The 16,777-nt window shown below is 40.2% G+C and overlaps 1 protein-coding gene across 2 annotated transcripts; it reads right to left on the bottom strand.

Moving 5' to 3' along the window:
- Positions 1 to 61: 61 nt before the first annotated feature.
- On the bottom strand, positions 62 to 15,797 carry kdm2ab (lysine (K)-specific demethylase 2Ab). Of its 2 annotated transcripts, none has more exons than XM_082556713.1 (23): positions 15,575 to 15,797; positions 15,115 to 15,156; positions 12,560 to 12,698; positions 12,305 to 12,383; positions 12,170 to 12,216; positions 10,125 to 10,303; positions 9,814 to 9,920; positions 9,556 to 9,649; positions 8,670 to 8,823; positions 8,438 to 8,553; positions 6,804 to 6,930; positions 6,401 to 6,675; positions 6,212 to 6,289; positions 5,850 to 6,107; positions 5,354 to 5,482; positions 5,144 to 5,230; positions 4,753 to 4,977; positions 4,531 to 4,560; positions 3,286 to 4,331; positions 2,432 to 2,595; positions 2,142 to 2,288; positions 1,755 to 1,970; positions 62 to 1,663 (listed from the first exon to the last, which is right to left on the bottom strand). In XM_082556713.1, the coding sequence occupies exons 2-23, from the start codon at positions 15,148 to 15,150 to the stop codon at positions 1,482 to 1,484; spliced, it is 3,915 nt and encodes a 1,304-aa protein (XP_082412839.1). In that variant the 5' UTR covers positions 15,151 to 15,156; positions 15,575 to 15,797; the 3' UTR covers positions 62 to 1,481. The 2 variants fall into 2 exon arrangements, with proteins under 2 accessions (XP_082412839.1, XP_082412838.1); XM_082556712.1 differs by lacking the exon at positions 15,575 to 15,797 and adding an exon at positions 15,343 to 15,554.
- Between the last annotated feature and the right edge of the window lie 980 nt (positions 15,798 to 16,777).

The following is a 16,777-nucleotide window of genomic DNA, read 5'->3' as shown; positions in this document are numbered from 1 at the left end:
AGTGATGTAATTGCAGTGCATCTTCCCCACTTTCAGCTCAACAGAAATCACGAAACCCAGCCATTGTTTATCATTCTTTTATTTATTTTTTTCTTGAAAAATAACACAAATAACATAAAGTGAAAAAGGCTTCTGAAAATAATTACAATGCTACAGGTTCCCCGTTTTGATAATCTAAAAGAGGAAAAACACATTTACACAAAAGTATACATTTATATTCTTATATTCATTTTTAAGGGATATGGCCAGGAGGAGCAGTCTGGGAGGAGACCTTTGATATAGAGCCATAACACTATAAGGGAACAAAGAAATGAGCAGAACCCCCACCTCCCTAAACAAAACATCTCTACACTGAATCTGACAAAGTCATGTGAAAAGTAGATGGTCACATTTTTTCCTCTCTTTTTATTTGTAAATGAAAGCAAAACAAGTGTATCAAAGACAGGTGGGGAGCGGTTTAATCTAGAATAGTTTTGCTCTAAATGTTGTCTCTGTACAAAAACAAAGCAAAAGGAGTTTGGAAATTATAGCACCTGAAGTCTAACGTTGTTTGAAAATGCACCATTTATCTGACACCTTATCCTTGGCTCGTCCCCTACACTTAATGCAACCTGCCCTTTTGTTGGGGTGAGGTCTTGTTGCCATGTTGATTGCCTACTCACACTTTTAACTTTCTTACACACTTAGCATCCATATACACCATACAACTGGACTTGTGTCGCAACCAGTGACTTACAAAGCTGAATAAACATCTGGTAAACATAGGTCATTCCCGTAGCTCACGTTTCCCAAGTCTGACATCGAAGTCCTTTCACCTTTACTTTCCTTTTTTTTTTTTTGTTTGTTTTTTAAGTATCAAAGCATAGCTGTTGTGCATGAAGCGCAAGTCATCAAACAATTGAACAGAAAAAGATATTAATATGCTTGAAGCACCCAAAAGTAGCTGAAATCAGTTAAGTTCAACAAAACAATGCATGTTTGTTCTGCGGATGAAACTCAAAGTCTCTGCTTATCTTTCTCAAGGCAGAAAGCTTGTGATGACAGTCATGACTGGCTCTGTCCAAAGAAGAGTTGATGACTTTGATATCCACAGGATGTATAGTCTAATACAGCTTTTAATTGCCTGCATTCTCCCACTTAGGAAAATTTAAAAAAAAAAAAAAAAAAAAAAAGATGTTTTCTCCACTCACCACGAAGTCCCAAAAGAACAGCAAAAAAGCTCCTGAGTCCTTTTTTCCTTTTTAAGTACATGGCAAAATAAAATGTAATGAAAAGAAGCATCGTTCCAGCTGTGACATGCCATTTGACCCCTCCCAACAGCACCAGTCAGCGAGCCCTCCCAGTTTAGACCCCACCCTTCCTTTGCGTGGCACAGGTGCATGAGCTTCCCTGCCTCTCTCTGTTGCACAGATTCACATCAGGATCCACTCCCTCCGCTTTTGCATCTCAAATCACGTCTGCAATGACAGAAGGCGAGCCGCTTAGGATATCCGCTGGATCAGTTTTTCGTCCGATAGGCAGTAGAGTGTGTTGACCGACAGCTCAGAGATGAACGCCTCACAGGCCTTGCGGGAGACACCTTTACAGCCTCGTAGGTCAAGCAGCATGATGCAAGAGAGGCGGCGGAGATACTTCAGACACGTATCTGTCAGTTTACTGCAGCCTGGAAAAGAAACGTGAAAACATTTATCTCCAGTTGAATGAAACTTCCCAGAAATGCTGTCCAGTCCATATACTTCCCAACAGTTTCCTACCTCCCAGATTGAGTTCTGTGAGTGTGTTTCGCGTGGACGAGCCCACTGCAGTCAGCAGATTGATGGAGTGGTCGGTGAGACTGTTGCAGTGGGACAGATCCAGTTTTGTTAAATGGGGCATGTGGCGGATCACCAGACGCAGAGTGGAGTCGCTAATGTCCAAACCTGCTAGCCGCAAACACTGCATGGACCGCAACTGACTACGATTGTCACAGCCTGGACCAGAGATGAAAGAAAACAAGCAGAGACATTCTGTAAATTTGGTAAAGGAAAGGGAGAAAGGAAAAGGAAAAGACACGAAAAAGAAAGAAAACTATACTAAATCTATTACTTGATAATGCACATCGTATGATCCCTTTGTACCCTCTGAGGCTCCCCTTTCCTTACCTGGAGGAGTGACTAGATCCCTGATCTGAGCATCTTTGACGGCATCTGCATATCGCAGATCAAGTGAACGGAGTAGAGGGCAACCAGAGGAGCACAGAGCTGAAACAGAGGACCAGGAACAACCTGCCAGCATCAGATCCTTCAGCCCTGTAAAATGGGTAAGATTTAAATAGTGTTTAATGTCATACAATCTAAAAATTGAGTCCCCCTTTTATGTGTCAATATTGTTAATACATCTATATTGTCCCTTTCAGAATTCAATAATCCTGGAAGAAAACTTGAGTGTGTACCAGGCAGGCGGTCAATGAGCCAGCTGAGCTGTTTTTTAGAGATGTTGGTCCAGGAGAGGTTGAGTGTGACCGGCTGTCTCTTTATGATGCCTGTCAAGGCCTGAGGACTAACCGTGCGCTTGATGCTTAGGTCAATCCGCGCCCAAAGCCGCTTGTCTAAACACCTACAGATGAAAACATATGCATAAAGAACATATCTGTGCATTTGTAGATATATGGGTCAGCGATACAGTCTAAATAAACCATCTTTTAGGCTTTCAAAAGGGCTCACTGGGCCTTTTAACAAATACAAATCAAAGTGGTCTGAATTGATTTTAAAGACTGAAATCCAACTGAATCTTACTAAAATCTTTTTAACATTTAAAAAGTAGAAGCAAAATTATCCTGCCTCTACAACATGAAATTGAAATGACCCACAAGACGGCCCAGTTAAACATACCTCGATCGTGTGATTCACACCTGTAGTCTGGCATAATTTAACAACTTTAAAAAAGGTCCAGATTCAGAGTTATCATAAATATCAGATAAAAATGCTGAGATCCTGAGGTGATCAGCCAGGTAACAGTCATCACTTTGCTGAACTACAAAAAACAAAAGTCCAGTAGGGTTTGTAAAGCTCTCTTAAAAAGTGTGAAGCTTTTCTTTAACTTAATGCAGAGACCAGCTATAGAGGCCACATTAACCAGAGAACAAGCCATCATTTGTAGCCAGCACAAGTAACGTCAGTGATTTGTAATTTAAATTAGGTAGAATGGGCCTGAACGCGTATGTTTTACTTTGCTTTTTATGAGTGTAGTGAAACAAAAAACACTTTAAGGAGATTTGTTAGTAAAGTGTCAGGGAAGAGGTCTTACCATTTGTACCAGTTCTTGCAGACTGCCATGCAGACGCAGAGATCTGCACGATTTAAGTAGCGGAAGACAGACACCCACACCTCTCTCTCACAACTTGGGTTATTCCCGACACTCCCCCTTTCTGCTTCGCCCCCTCCTTCCTGCAGGGCAGACAGAGGGACGCGGAGATGGGGAAGCTCAGAAGATGAAGACGAGGAAGCTCCATTGTTCAGTTTGGCTGGCCTGGTCAGTCTCATTCTTTTTGAGGCCTCAAGTCTCTCTGAGTGGGAAGTGCGAGTGCCAGTGTGTCCACTGCGAGTCTGCGGTGGTGTGTGCCTATTTGAGTGCTGATCAGGACAGGGGCTGCGATTTCTAATTGGGGGTCTGAGGAGGGCTCTGGGCTGGCTGTGTACTGTGGAAGTAGCAGTGTGAGGGGCGACAGCCTCTAATTTGGGGACAATAGCTGACGGGTCCTGTTTGGCTCTGGTTGGCCTTTGGAGTGTGACTTTATTAAGATATGTTGCATCTCTGTCCCCTGTTCGACTTTCCTGCTCCATCTCCTCCTCTTCATCCTCATCTGCTCCATTTTGGTTGGCCATCTCAAACCCGTCCTCTTCTCTTTCTTTGGCTGCCTGTCCTTCCCGTCTCAACTGTGGCTGGTTCTCTTTATCACCTCCCCTCCCGCTGTTCTGCCCACTCTCTTCTTCTTCGTCGTCGTCACTGCTGCTGCTGTTGGTGCTGCTGCTGCTGCTGTCCTCACTGTCCTCTTCCAACTCTGCGTGACTCTGACCACCTCTGATGCCTTTTCCTGCCCCTCCTCCCCGCAGCCTCACACCTCGCCCTCTCCCCCTGCGGGGCTCTCCTTTGGGTGCAAGCACTAAACCATGGGAAGACTGCTGCTGCTGCTCAAAGGACTCGGTCTCTACTGGATTGCTGTGGTAAGAAGACCCATTCGCCCAGGTGGAACCTTGACCTCTGCCCTGAGGTAGTCTGCTCGCTGGAGAGCGCAGACGAGGCAGCACCCTGGAGCCCAGCAGCCTCGGGGAATGAGCTAGAGATGACGATTTCTGTTTAGAGGGAAAAGGCAAATATCAATAAGACATGACATGTTTCAGACATCAAATCTAGTTCTACAAAAAATGGTTTTGCATAATTGTGTCATCTGCTGCAGATATAAAACATTGAAAAGTTGATAAAAAAAACTTCACAAATGCAACAGTTTCAAATGCAATACAGAATAACTGCAGAAATAAGTGCACCACTTACTGTTAACATTTTGACCCGATCCAGTTTCAGCTGCAATAAAAAGAAAAGATGTAGGGAAGAGTCAGCTACAGAAAAAACTAATCTATGAATAGATAAAGTGTTAGCTTATTATTTAAAGTCAGAGACAGTTTCCCCAAACAGGTGTTTCAGTTGGAAAATCAGTAGCAACTAAAAAAAAAAATACAAATCAATGTGAAACAAACTTAAGTATCCCCAACTTACTCTCTTTTTATATCTGAGCTGAAGCTCAGTTGCTCGTTTGCGGCTCTGTTGATGCTGTAGTAGCAGTTTCTGAGAAGGCGGTGGTGCTGTTGGCCGGCCTTGGGGTCTGCTACGTTTTGCTGGACCCGCCTCTTCACCAACACCAATTCCTTCCCTGTATGAAAGTTTGGACTGTGGCAAGGAGGTTGAGCCTTCTGACTCTTCACTTTCCTCATCGCTGGAAGACTGATATGGGAGTGTCATTATTAATTAGTGTATCAACATCAACTATAAGGCAACAGGAAGTGGCTGATAAACAATAAAGGGAAAAGAAAAAAAAAACACGTCTGAAAGAATGAACCAGCTAAAGCAAGAAGGAATCAAAGTAAATGTAAGAAATATATTTAAGCACCTCTGATGCTGAATCTTTTCCTTGGTAACATTTGGGACACTCCCAACAACTCGGTAAGTCCTTATTGATCTTCCCCTCACCAGGTTCCTAAAACACAACAGGTAAATGTTTGAATTGGAAACTACAAAACCTGATCACAAATGCAAAAAGCATCAATGCAATAACTGTGTAATGTCCTTAATTTATACGCTAGATCAGAAGCAGACGCACCTTAATGCATTGTCGATGGGCGATTTCTGAACACACAGAGCACTCCATGAGGGTGTGAGTGATTGGATTTGCTTCATCTGACTCCCCCTCTCCACATATGGCACATCGTGCTGTGTTCGGTAACGCAGGCTAGATGGTGGACAAAATAAAGCCCGAAATTTTACATATAATGCTGACAGGACACTTGTTAAGCCTTGATTATACTTTCGGTGTCTATGAGTCGGCAAGGGTCTGAGTGATGTAACCTTTGGCACACACCTGCCTGCTTTTTTTTTTTTTTTTTTTTTTTTTAACTTAGCTGTCAGGTCTTCAGCAACTGAGTATAATCAAAACTTTAGAATGATTTTCCAGTTCAGTTTGTCAACACACTTTAGAGTAAGACGCTTCAGTAAAAGTATGTTTTAACAGTTTTCAGTGTTTCTTCTGCATGCATTTACAGATGGACAGCATAATTATTTCAGTGTATATAAATACAATGATGGGTATGAAATCTTACTGCTAGACACTGTCGCATGACGCAGCTCTTCTTCATGCGCCCAGGTCCACCGAACTTCCTCATGTCATGGCAGTACTGGCAGTTGCCACACTCCTTCCTGCAGCAGGCAGCACAGCGCTTGCACCTCACCCGTCTCCGTCTCAAGGCGGAGATGGAAGACCGTTTGGTCTTCTGACCCAGAGGCTTGTGGAGGGTGGGTCCCAAGCGAGGACGGTAAAGAACAGGTGTAGGAGGAGTGGGAGGCTGGTACCATGATGGCTACATATACAAGACCAGCAGGCAAAATGCATGTTATGATTGAGTCCCACAAACATCAGGCAGATGATTAAAAATAAAGCTTAGAAAAATAGTTCACTACTCACCCTTTCAGGCCATCTGACTATGGGCTCTCCAGTGTAGGCTAGCTTAGGGCTGTCATCGGCACAATCTGTCAGAACAGCCTAGACAAAAAAATATGGAAATGACAGATGAGTATTTGGTCTAAATATATTAAATAGAGCATGTGACTACATTCTAAGTTGATCAACGCAAGGAACTTTGGTGACACTCACCCTCATGTCCTCAAGCAGGCCTGCAGCATTCGCAATTCCTTCAGGGACGCACTTTTTGTGGCTCGGCAGCTCCTCCAGTTTTCCTAAAAGGTTCCACAGTCCTTCCAGCTCAAAGGGGGTCAGCACGGGCCGGGGTTTGCTAACTTGGATTGGTTTTTCTTCTTCGGCATCTTCCTCCTTGATCTTGATATCCTCATCTTCATCATTAGTGTCATCTTCATTGGAAGCACCATTACCAGTGTAGGCATTGTTTTCGAGGTCAGCTGGTGTTAAGCCTTAAAAAAGGAAGCATGTAGTGTTTAAAGTTAAAGTAAGTGATAAACAAATGTTTGTGTTCTGTAGGAAAGAAAAAAAAAAGGGGGGGTGGGGGCAGCGGTCTTTATCTGAGTACATTTATCCTTACCTATACCGAGGGAGTACTTCTTGAACTCAGGGGTGAGGTGCGAGATGTCTGTCAGACAGTAAAGGTATCTCTCCAGGACGTACCAGCACATCTCATAGTAAAACGGGTACCTGAACTTTGCTGGCACCTAGGGGATGTTGATAAAAACAGACCAGGAAGAACTGCTAAATCTTATATAATAATGATATATTTATGTCTGCATTTCTGTTCCTGAACTCCCCCTAGTGGATTGGTTCAATCTTTATGAAACTTGGCCCATAAACTACCTCGGGTACCAAGACTAATAACATCACAATATGGCGGTTGATTCAAACATTTACGGCAAATAAAAAACTGCTGGGTTTTTTTCTGCATATTTGTATCCAGAACCTGCGTGACTGAGGCCAGTTTGTAATATACACCATTTTTACGCAGGTAAATAAAACGTCCAAAGAACCACAATGGACATAAAAGCAACCAAGTAGTCACATGAACAATGGGTATGTCAATTCATTCGTTTGAGCTAAAGTGTTGCCTTGCTTTTTCAATTATTTCCTTCTTCGTTTCTATTTCTATCACAATTAAAAGCTCCTATTATTGATTATAAAGTGAAGGTTAAAGTGTTTGACCTGTAGCAAAATGTTGAAAATGTCCTTTTCTCTCTAAGAAACCATGTAAAGGTTCATTTTAAACACTGCTCAAAATCATATTTAACCCTAATTTAGTATTAATTAAACTATTTATGCTTATATTATAGGTAGATCAACATTTACAAATAACAGAAACCATATGTATAGCAATCAATGTAAATAAATGACGGAAATATGAGCCATACCACATACAGGATGGGGACATTGATATTACATGTGTTCCTATAGGAACATGTAGGAAGTTACATGCTTGTAATGCATCTACAATGGTTCCAAATTGTTAATAATTAAATGTCTTTTTTAAAATTCTCAGCTGCACCTATGCAACTATATTATTTATGTTTTTTGTTTTGTTTAACAGCTACTGTCAAGCACCACAAAAAAGAAGCATTTGTCACACGGTAGCTGTGGTTTTCACTTCTTCTTAGAAATATATATTTAAAAAAAATATGGTGTCACTGCAGACACAGCAGTCCAGATACAAGCTGAACACCTGTGTGTGTGGGCTAACCCAGCCGGATACCTAACCTGTGTTATAGCTAAATTTAAGAAAGGAAAAGAAACTTGACATAGTCTCAAAATAAACTTCATATTTTCCATAGCACATTTTGATTTCATCTACCAGTTAAAGTCACAGCATCTCCAAATTTATAATATACAACAATCTCTCACACAATTTGAGGTCTAGTTTTTCCTTTCAGACTTTTTAATGACCTGCAGTAACCCTGTCAGTGGGCTACAATTGTGTGGATAGTGCTTTACAACCCCTGGATTCATATCCAAGAACCAAAAGATGCATACATGTTTCAATTTCAAGAAAATGACAGTACTGGCATCAGATTTCTACAGTGGGAATACCCGAAAAGGTACTAAATGGTTTTTTTAGACTTGTCTTTTTCGCCCCTTGTAATTTCCACACGGCCCTGAATCATGTATTACATTACTCTAAAATCTCAAATGATTTATAAAGACATTTAAACAGTGAGCTGTTTAACTGCTGCTCACCCGTGTGCGATCCTCAATGGTGTAGATGTTGAGCTGCATCGGGATGTTAAAGCTGTGGAGGAAATTCCCCCCAAACACCAATGTGTCCTCTGGTGTGTACACAGCATGGATCCACCCTACACCATATTAAACACAGGATGCTTGTTTACATGTGTGAGAGGCTTACATACATTGTCTCTACCCTCGTCTGTAACTGTATGTACTAACGCTATTATTCTATTACAGAACAGACCTGATGGGATGACGAAGGTGTTCCCTTGATGGAGCTCTATCCTTTGACAGTCATGGCACTTATCCCCCAAGAAGATGTCTCCCTGTTTTCCTGATAAAACCCAGTTCTCATACATCTCCAGGTTCTGTGGTGAGGGTGGAATCAGCCAGAACACCTGTAGGGGGAAAGTAAATCTTAGTTAGAATCTGCAATGCATGCCAACTAAACAATTTGATCTTCCCTCTAGTCTGCTAACAAGAATTGAATTTATTAAAGGAACTGGCATGCACTCATAAAAATGTCCCCGTCAGTATTTACTGCATAATAACAAGAAGTGTGATAACATTAGATCATACTTTGATTTATTCTGAAAGCAAGACTGAAGAAAAGGACTGTCCCAGATTAAGTTTTTACCCAGCTGTTATAGGCACTGCTGTTAGAGTTTCTGTAAACACAGCAGCCTACCTGGATTTTTTAAATACAAAAGCCACAATTGTTAAGTTAGCTAATGTACCTTTACTATTATGTTCAGAATTCCTACACGCTTGTATCCATTTCAGAAAAAGCTCCAACTTATCATTTGCAGTAACCTCAGTGTTTGCATCTTCAGTAAAATACACCTTTCTTCTCCTTCTTGCTTATTCTCCTTTAATGCCACCAAATTTCTCTCAATGGTAAAGGCTGTAAAGTGGGAAACAAATTCTCCTTCTGGAAACCCTCTGTGAGTGCAGAGATGCACACATAGCTCCTTTGCTGCATGTGGGCCTCATAGTTAGCGTTGCAACTGTGCAACAACAGCCTACATACACATAGAAATGTGCCTGTTAAAACCACCAAAGTTAACAACTATTCTGATGGACACCTCGTTAAATCTATAGTTCTTGTGCGGTGTGACATTCAAACTGACCTTTCCTCCTCTCAGAATGTGGTACCAGACGGAAGTGCCTCCAAAGTCAATGTGGAAATCTGTGAAGCAGCCCTGCACACTCATGAGACAGTACCTGAGAGATATGAAGGCAGGATTGAAAACCATCAAACAAGATTAAAATGTGAACAGAAGCTGGCATACAGATTAGCTAGCTTACATTTGCATTGATATAGGAGAGGGTCATGATGGTGGTTTCTCTACAGCACAGCAAATGTTAAATGTTGTTAGTTTACTCACTTCTGTACTTTGGGATAGTGCATGTCTATGATGGCATTGGTGGAGTCCCTCTGCCTCTCCTTGATATGACGGGGCCACATGTTGTCCACCCAGTCAATAAGGTCCACCTGTGTAATACAGAAGTACACAATTAAAATTTCAGCACCAAACCCGAGACTATTCTGATGATCAGCACCACTTTCTGCTTAACACATCACAGTTGGTCAATAACTAAAGGTGAAGTTACGGATCCATTTTTTTTTCCCCCAAACAGTTGCTTCAACAAGTACAGTTTCTGTAAACGTCATGTGTAAAACTGTGCAAACTCTCACCGAAGCAGGCCGTTTCACCAGGTTTTCCAGTCTGGTGTGACTGAACTCTAGACTGATGACATTGTAGAGTTTTTCTCTTTCTGATGGTGGCGTCTCATAGTACCGTCGCCACTGAGCCATCGACATCTCAATTCCTTTCTGGGTGTTCACATCCATAACGTCTACAATACGTCGACTACCTGTAAGCACATTAATGTCAACTGAGATCATTGCTTACTTTGCATAACACTCACCAGCAGGGCTGGGCGATATATCAAGTTTTTAAATACATCGATATATATTTTTATACGAGATATGAGATGTGAAGATATCGTTTATATCGATATAGTCTATGTTACGTTATAATTATACTTGTGCAGCCGCAAGTTTGCCTCTCTTTCGTCCACTTTTGTCTGTACGCAAAATTACTCTGCCTCACCTCTCTCCTTCACTGAACACAACTCCCCCTCCCCCATCATTTCAACTGCAGGCTACAAGAAGGACACAGAGGAGCTGGTCAGTAAAAAGAAAACATTTGGAGATTACTATTTTAGTGCTGCCAGCGTTAATCTCGTTAAAATGACATTAACGCTGCATTAATGCGACAAATCTCCGTTAGCGAGTTACCACGGATCGGCACGTGCATGGGGCTGGACGGTGTCAACGTGTTAACGAGCTAACCGCGCTAACGCGTTTGGCCTAAAATCCTTTAATTTTCTCAAAAATCGACAGTGCGCCTTATGTATGAATTCTGGTTGTGCTTACTGACCGATAACCGATTTTATGTGCTACATGGCGCTCAGCAATCTGTCAAAAAATGTTTTAGTACAACTTTGGTAAGCTACGAAGCCACACCGCTTGATGGATTGTCAGAGCATTACGGCTACCGTAGTCAGGAACCTCGTGGAGTACTACGTACTGTCCTTCAACATGATATTACCGTATTGTGTGTGTATAAGGACCACAAATGGCCTGGTTACAGAGCGGATTTCAAACTCAAGGCTGTCAGTCACGCAGTAGAACTTCGGAACAGAGCAGCTGCAAAATCTGTCTTTGTTATTATGCTCAGCATCTTTTTAGTTTGCATTTTGACTGCACAATTGTGAGCTTTTTGTTATGCACAAAAACAACACTGTTATTTTATTTATGGAGCATTATTATTTAATAAATGCTGATAATTTATTTTACGTACATCTATGCTGAATGTTAATAAAAGTGCCTGTGTGACATCTGGGACAGCTTGGACTAAGAACTCTTTTTTTGTTCTTACTTTATGGCTTAAAAGTAAAAAATAAAAAAAATAAAAAAACGAGATATATATCGTATATCGCCATTGATCGCCCAGCCCTACTCACCAATTTATAATGGATATTTTGTAAACCTTTACTCCATTTTTTCCCCCAATATGCACAAATTTTTGGAAACAAAACAAACCAACAAAAAAAACAAATAAACAAAAAAAACATTACTACGTTTTGGAGCCACAATGAGCAGAACAGTACACAAGTTAAAAATCAACTCTTCAGTGCTCTGTGGGGCTGTTACAATACAAGAACTATTTTCTAGATCATGGGTGCAAAAATTTAAAAAAATAAAAATAAATCAAATCAAGAGGCGTTTAAAAAAAATAATAATAATAAAGATTATAACAATAACAATAAGATTAGTAAAAACAATATTTTTAAGTTGAACAATGTAGTGCAAAAACATTTTACAAGTATAAAAATATTATTATAAAGTGTAATTATATTTTAAGATTCCATCTGGCAGTGTCATAAAAACAAAAAAGAAAATATTTAGGCTTTCTGCTGTAGTGCTGTGGTTTTAGTGACATGGCTTTATATTTTTCTTGCCGATAAAATGTTGCTGCTTAGGTGGGCTGCCACATTTTCTGGTAAAAAAAAAAATTTAGTGAATGCAATTTTTGATGCAACCCTCCCAATTATCCAAGCTTAGGATTGGCACTAGGATTGGCACTAGGAGTACACTAGCGCGTTACCCCTGAGGCTGGGTTTGTGGCTACTGGTTAATTGCTTCCTCTGAATGGGGATAAAATAGGAACTTACCAACAAACAACTTGACATCACTCACGCTAAAATCCGGATCTGGCATTCTGTAAGAGAGGTAATAATTTTACTATTACTTTTCTTTGGTGAAAGACACACAGTGAAAAGAGTTTTCTAATGAAACCAGTCCCTTACTGCATGCCAAGGCCATCAGTAGTCTTGAAGATAATGGGATCCCTGAGTCCTTCCCTCTGGATGTATTCAAATGTGAATTCTAGAAAAAAGATACACATATCAAAAACAAAACAAAAACCCCCAAGGGACAAGAAATTTGTAGATAGACTCTTACAAAAAAATAACACATCAACTCATCTCACAGAGCTCTAGATATAATCACAAAAGGTTCTGTTTTAAAAAAATAAAAAATAAATTTCAGTACACTAGTCTCACCTTTACCCTCCATGTGTTTGATCAATTCACTGCCGAATCTCTCACACTCCAGCTTTTCATCCAGGTCAAACATTCGTTTTCCTTCAATTTCATCATCGGAGATTCCATCGTCCTGATAGCGGCGCTGTGTTCGCGTACGCTGAAGACAAATAAAGGTTTTCAGTTAAAGTCTGTGCCATCCAAACCCTTAGAAATGGCTCGGGGTTTAGTTTCACAAAAACTTAAACTTAATAAAACTTAATAAAGTTTTAACTTCACAGAATTAAAAAAAAAATAGACATGTTTGTTAATTTATCATTTTATTCCTTTTATCTTCATATGGCAAAAAAAAAAAACCCTGCTCACAAACACCAAACAAATGAATATACACTAAAAACATGTTTACAGTTCATATTTGAAAGCTACATATTCAATGTATAAGACAAAATAATCAATTACAGACACTGCAAGAAATTTTTTTAAAATACAACATGTAACGTAGATCTAATGTCCCCATTTGTTTTGAGATCAGCGACTACAGATAATATATAGAATTTCTAAGAATTTGAATGTTTTAAAAGTAATCTCCAAACACTATACAGATGTTGATTATCCCGGTACTCTAGGCAGTTTATATAGTAACCTTCATCCAGATTGGTTAACGCATAGAAGAGAAGCTAGTGAACAGACATACATGCATACGCTATAACTATTAGAGTAAGATGTACTCTGGGGGCTTGAGTCTCAGAAAAATATAAATTATATTAAGGTAAAAATTTGTACGGCTTCATAAATTATGCGACACAAATCAAGAATTACAGCTACGCACAACAGCCATCCACCAAGAAGAACAACCGGACTTTCCAGTATTTTCCAGCTTCATGATCTTAACTTCACTGTCAACAGATATCTCTCAAAACAAGGTCCCAAAATTGCAGTTTACCAAACAGTTTCCAGTGCATAAAGAGCAAATAAACAAGGTGCAATTTTGTCTCAAACCCACATCCAGCATAACTCTCAGTTATGAGGGGGAATCCCCTGTCAGCATAGCCACATGGGCCTAGACCTGGCAGAGGTTTTGATAAAGCCTTCAGCCTTTGGCGATAACCCTGTGACGACTGTGATCAATCAGCAGAGTATTGTGAACCTGGTGGAGTTTTGTATAATAAGCTTAACCATTTACAAATGTGGTACAAGTGGGTATTTAACTGTGTTCATGGTTACTACACAACAATAACTAAAAGAAACACAGTTTGACACCTTGAGTTAAATACTCATAAAAAATGAAGAAAGAAATTTTGAAAGTTTTAGAAAATATAAAACAAAAAGAATTTAGACTTTAGCCTAGTTTCCACACACTTCATCACATATAGTAAAGGTATCTTATTTATAATAATCAGCTGATACTGACGAGATCTGATTGGAGGCACACACAAAGAAATAACTGAGAGCTGGATAAATTAAATGTGCTTGAGAGGAAAACCACTGAAAAACAGCTGTATATTACTACAATATACTTAAACTATTATAACACTAATAACTGGATTACCTTTTGGCATCAAGTTAAATTTCATTATAGGCATTTAACAAGACTTTAGACCTATACCACAACATTTTTAAGAAAAGAAAGAAACTGAAACTAGCAATATCAAAGCTTTAAGCAAAGAGCTGGATAGATGTAAGCCCATCCAAATTCATCAATCAGTCAGACACAAAAATCAGTTCATCTGGTAAACAAACAATACAGTATTACAATAGCAGGGGTTAATCTTCTACACACTGCCCCCCTTTAACTCCCCTCCTGCCATTCATCCTATGTGCACTGCTTGGCAAAACAGATGGATGAAGCACATGAATTCTGTTCTCAGATCTCCCCACCCCCATCTCTACACCACAAATGTAGTATTATTTAAGATATAATAGTCCTTACTTTCAAAGAACACACAGTCCCTATTACTATTAAACTAAAGCAAGTCAATATTACCAACGAAACCAAAGCTAAAGCTTCCAGATAAAGCAATAAAAGAAGAAAGCATAATTAATAAAAATAGTATTAAGCAACCACTTTATGTGTGCTTTTATTAGGTTTTCGTGCAATAAAATAATAATCAACAATGACAAGAAGTCTTTTTAATAATATAAATATACCTAATATTGAACCTCTGCCCCGGTAATAACAGGAATCAGCTGGTGCCATTTTTTGAGTACAAACCGCAGACGGTAAGCTTGGAGTTTATTGCTTTACATCGACAGGGAAGAGGGTGAAACAGGGTCACAGCACAAATGCTGTCAGTTTAGACACTGAACTTGACCTTTTCCTGAACCCAGAGCCTTTACACAGGTTCACTGCCGTTATCATTAGGGTGCCACACAAAACAAAAATGGGACCATTACCGTGAACACAATGTGCCAAAAAAAAGAGAAAAGAAAAGCAGGCCGCTCTAAAGAAAACATATCAGTTCTCATTCACTAAATCGCTTATTGTCCATTAAAAACCCGCATTGAAAACGAAGAAGTTGCCCTGCTAACATAAAACAACGAATCCGGGGATTTAACAGTTGGGTGAAGTTACTTACCAGGCGCTTGCTGTACCGTGTATGAGAATCCTCCATTATTCTCTGGAAGCGAAACAAAAGTTTCTGGTCACACAGATGAAATATCCAACCACTGTCCGAGTATTTTAGTTTGTTTTTACACCCAGTCGGACAGAAACACACCCCCTCTCAGCCAGATACCCCTGCTAACGTTAGCCAACAGTGTTACTGTAGCCAGCAAGCTACGGTTAGCACAGCACATATAATTACCAACATAAACGTTCATCTCGCGTCATTCTATGATGATAACTGCCTATAAGAGTAGCTTAATTTTAACACAAATACCCGGAACCACCGTCTCAATTTTCTTCCGTTTTTTAAGTGGCCTTATCGGCTAGCGTAGACTAGCTCAGTTGGCAAGCCCTTTCTTGAGTCGTCCGCTATCGCTAGCTAGCTATCGTTAGCCTCTGTACACGGTAGTTGTAAGCTTCTTTATCATTACCTCCGCGATTTAACTCCTTTTAGTCGCAGCGGTCACAGTAATGCTTCCCAACTAGAGCGTCCAAAACCTCCCAGTAAAGTTTCTCCCCATGTTATGGGATAATAGCTGTGTATATTGTTATGTTTATTATTGTGCGATAAAGTTAGAACGGTTCGAAGCCAAGAGACGCCATTTCCAGCTAGTCAAAAAACATACACACGAAACGGAAAAAAAAGGAAAACGCTCAGGACCCACCCCTATTTACTCCACTGCTCCGAGAAATTAGCATGTAGGCGCTCTCATTGGGCACAGGGTGTGTCACTTAGAGCAGATTAGCATATGTTAACATACAAGTATGTTTAGTTTGTCTGCTCCGGTGTGACCGGTAAATTAATATTTTATATAAAACAAATACTACTGGTATTTTAGAATTAAAATTTGTATTAAAAGCATTTTATATTATTAGACACCAAGTAGTGTCTATTTTTTTTGTTACCCGATCTCTACATCTGAAGATTTTGTGCCTTTACACTGTGTTCTGACAGCATGAACAATGAAAGTAATAAGAAATGGACCACACACCTTGTGATATCTGGCATAATTAGAAAATTATTCCATAATTTTGGAATAATACTAAAGGAGGACCTAAAATTATCAAAGCTGGCTACAGTGGGGGGCATTAAGAATGAGAGATATTGCTCTTGTAATGAGCAGCAGTGTGTTGTTGATGTCAAACTGATTTGAACTGATGGGGGCGCAAGAGTAACTCGAATGACCACTCGCTACAATTTGTGCAGAAGAGCATCTCTAAACCCGTTGAACCTTCAAGCAAATGGACTACAGTAGCAGGAGACCACTTCTGTCATTTAAGAACTGGAAACTGATGCTACAATTTACACGCAGTTACCAAAACTTGACCATTGAGACTGGAAAAGTCTCCGTTTGTTCTGCGACATTTGGCTGGTGTCTGAATGTGGCGTGAAGAATATAAAAGCATGGATCCGGCAAACACAGAACAGGAAAACGAGCGCACCCTCATCTACTGCTTGCCCCGCATCGTGTGGTTGGGCGGGGCTTGCAGCTGGTTAGGAAGAACAGCGAGATGGGGATGAAACGAGGTCAGGAAGGGTCTTCATCCGCGGATGCAAAGTCGTGCTTATATCAGCTGCTGCATTTACGTCTTTGACATAGGAAAATAGCTCCACACGGCCGATTCTATGCAAG

Source organism: Aulonocara stuartgranti, assembly GCF_965226115.1.
Source record: "Aulonocara stuartgranti genome assembly, chromosome: 2".
Classification (NCBI taxonomy): Eukaryota; Metazoa; Chordata; class Actinopteri; order Cichliformes; family Cichlidae; genus Aulonocara; species Aulonocara stuartgranti.
This window is presented reverse-complemented; position numbering and strand designations above follow the sequence as displayed.

Coding starts and splice junctions, on each gene's coding strand:
- kdm2ab (XM_082556712.1), bottom strand. Junction 12,384..12,559: donor CAAACACATGGAGGGTAAAG/GTGAGACTAGTG, acceptor TCTTTTTTCTAG/AATTCACATTTGAATACATC. Junction 12,217..12,304: donor ACTGATGGCCTTGGCATGCA/GTAAGGGACTGG, acceptor CCTCTCTTACAG/AATGCCAGATCCGGATTTTA.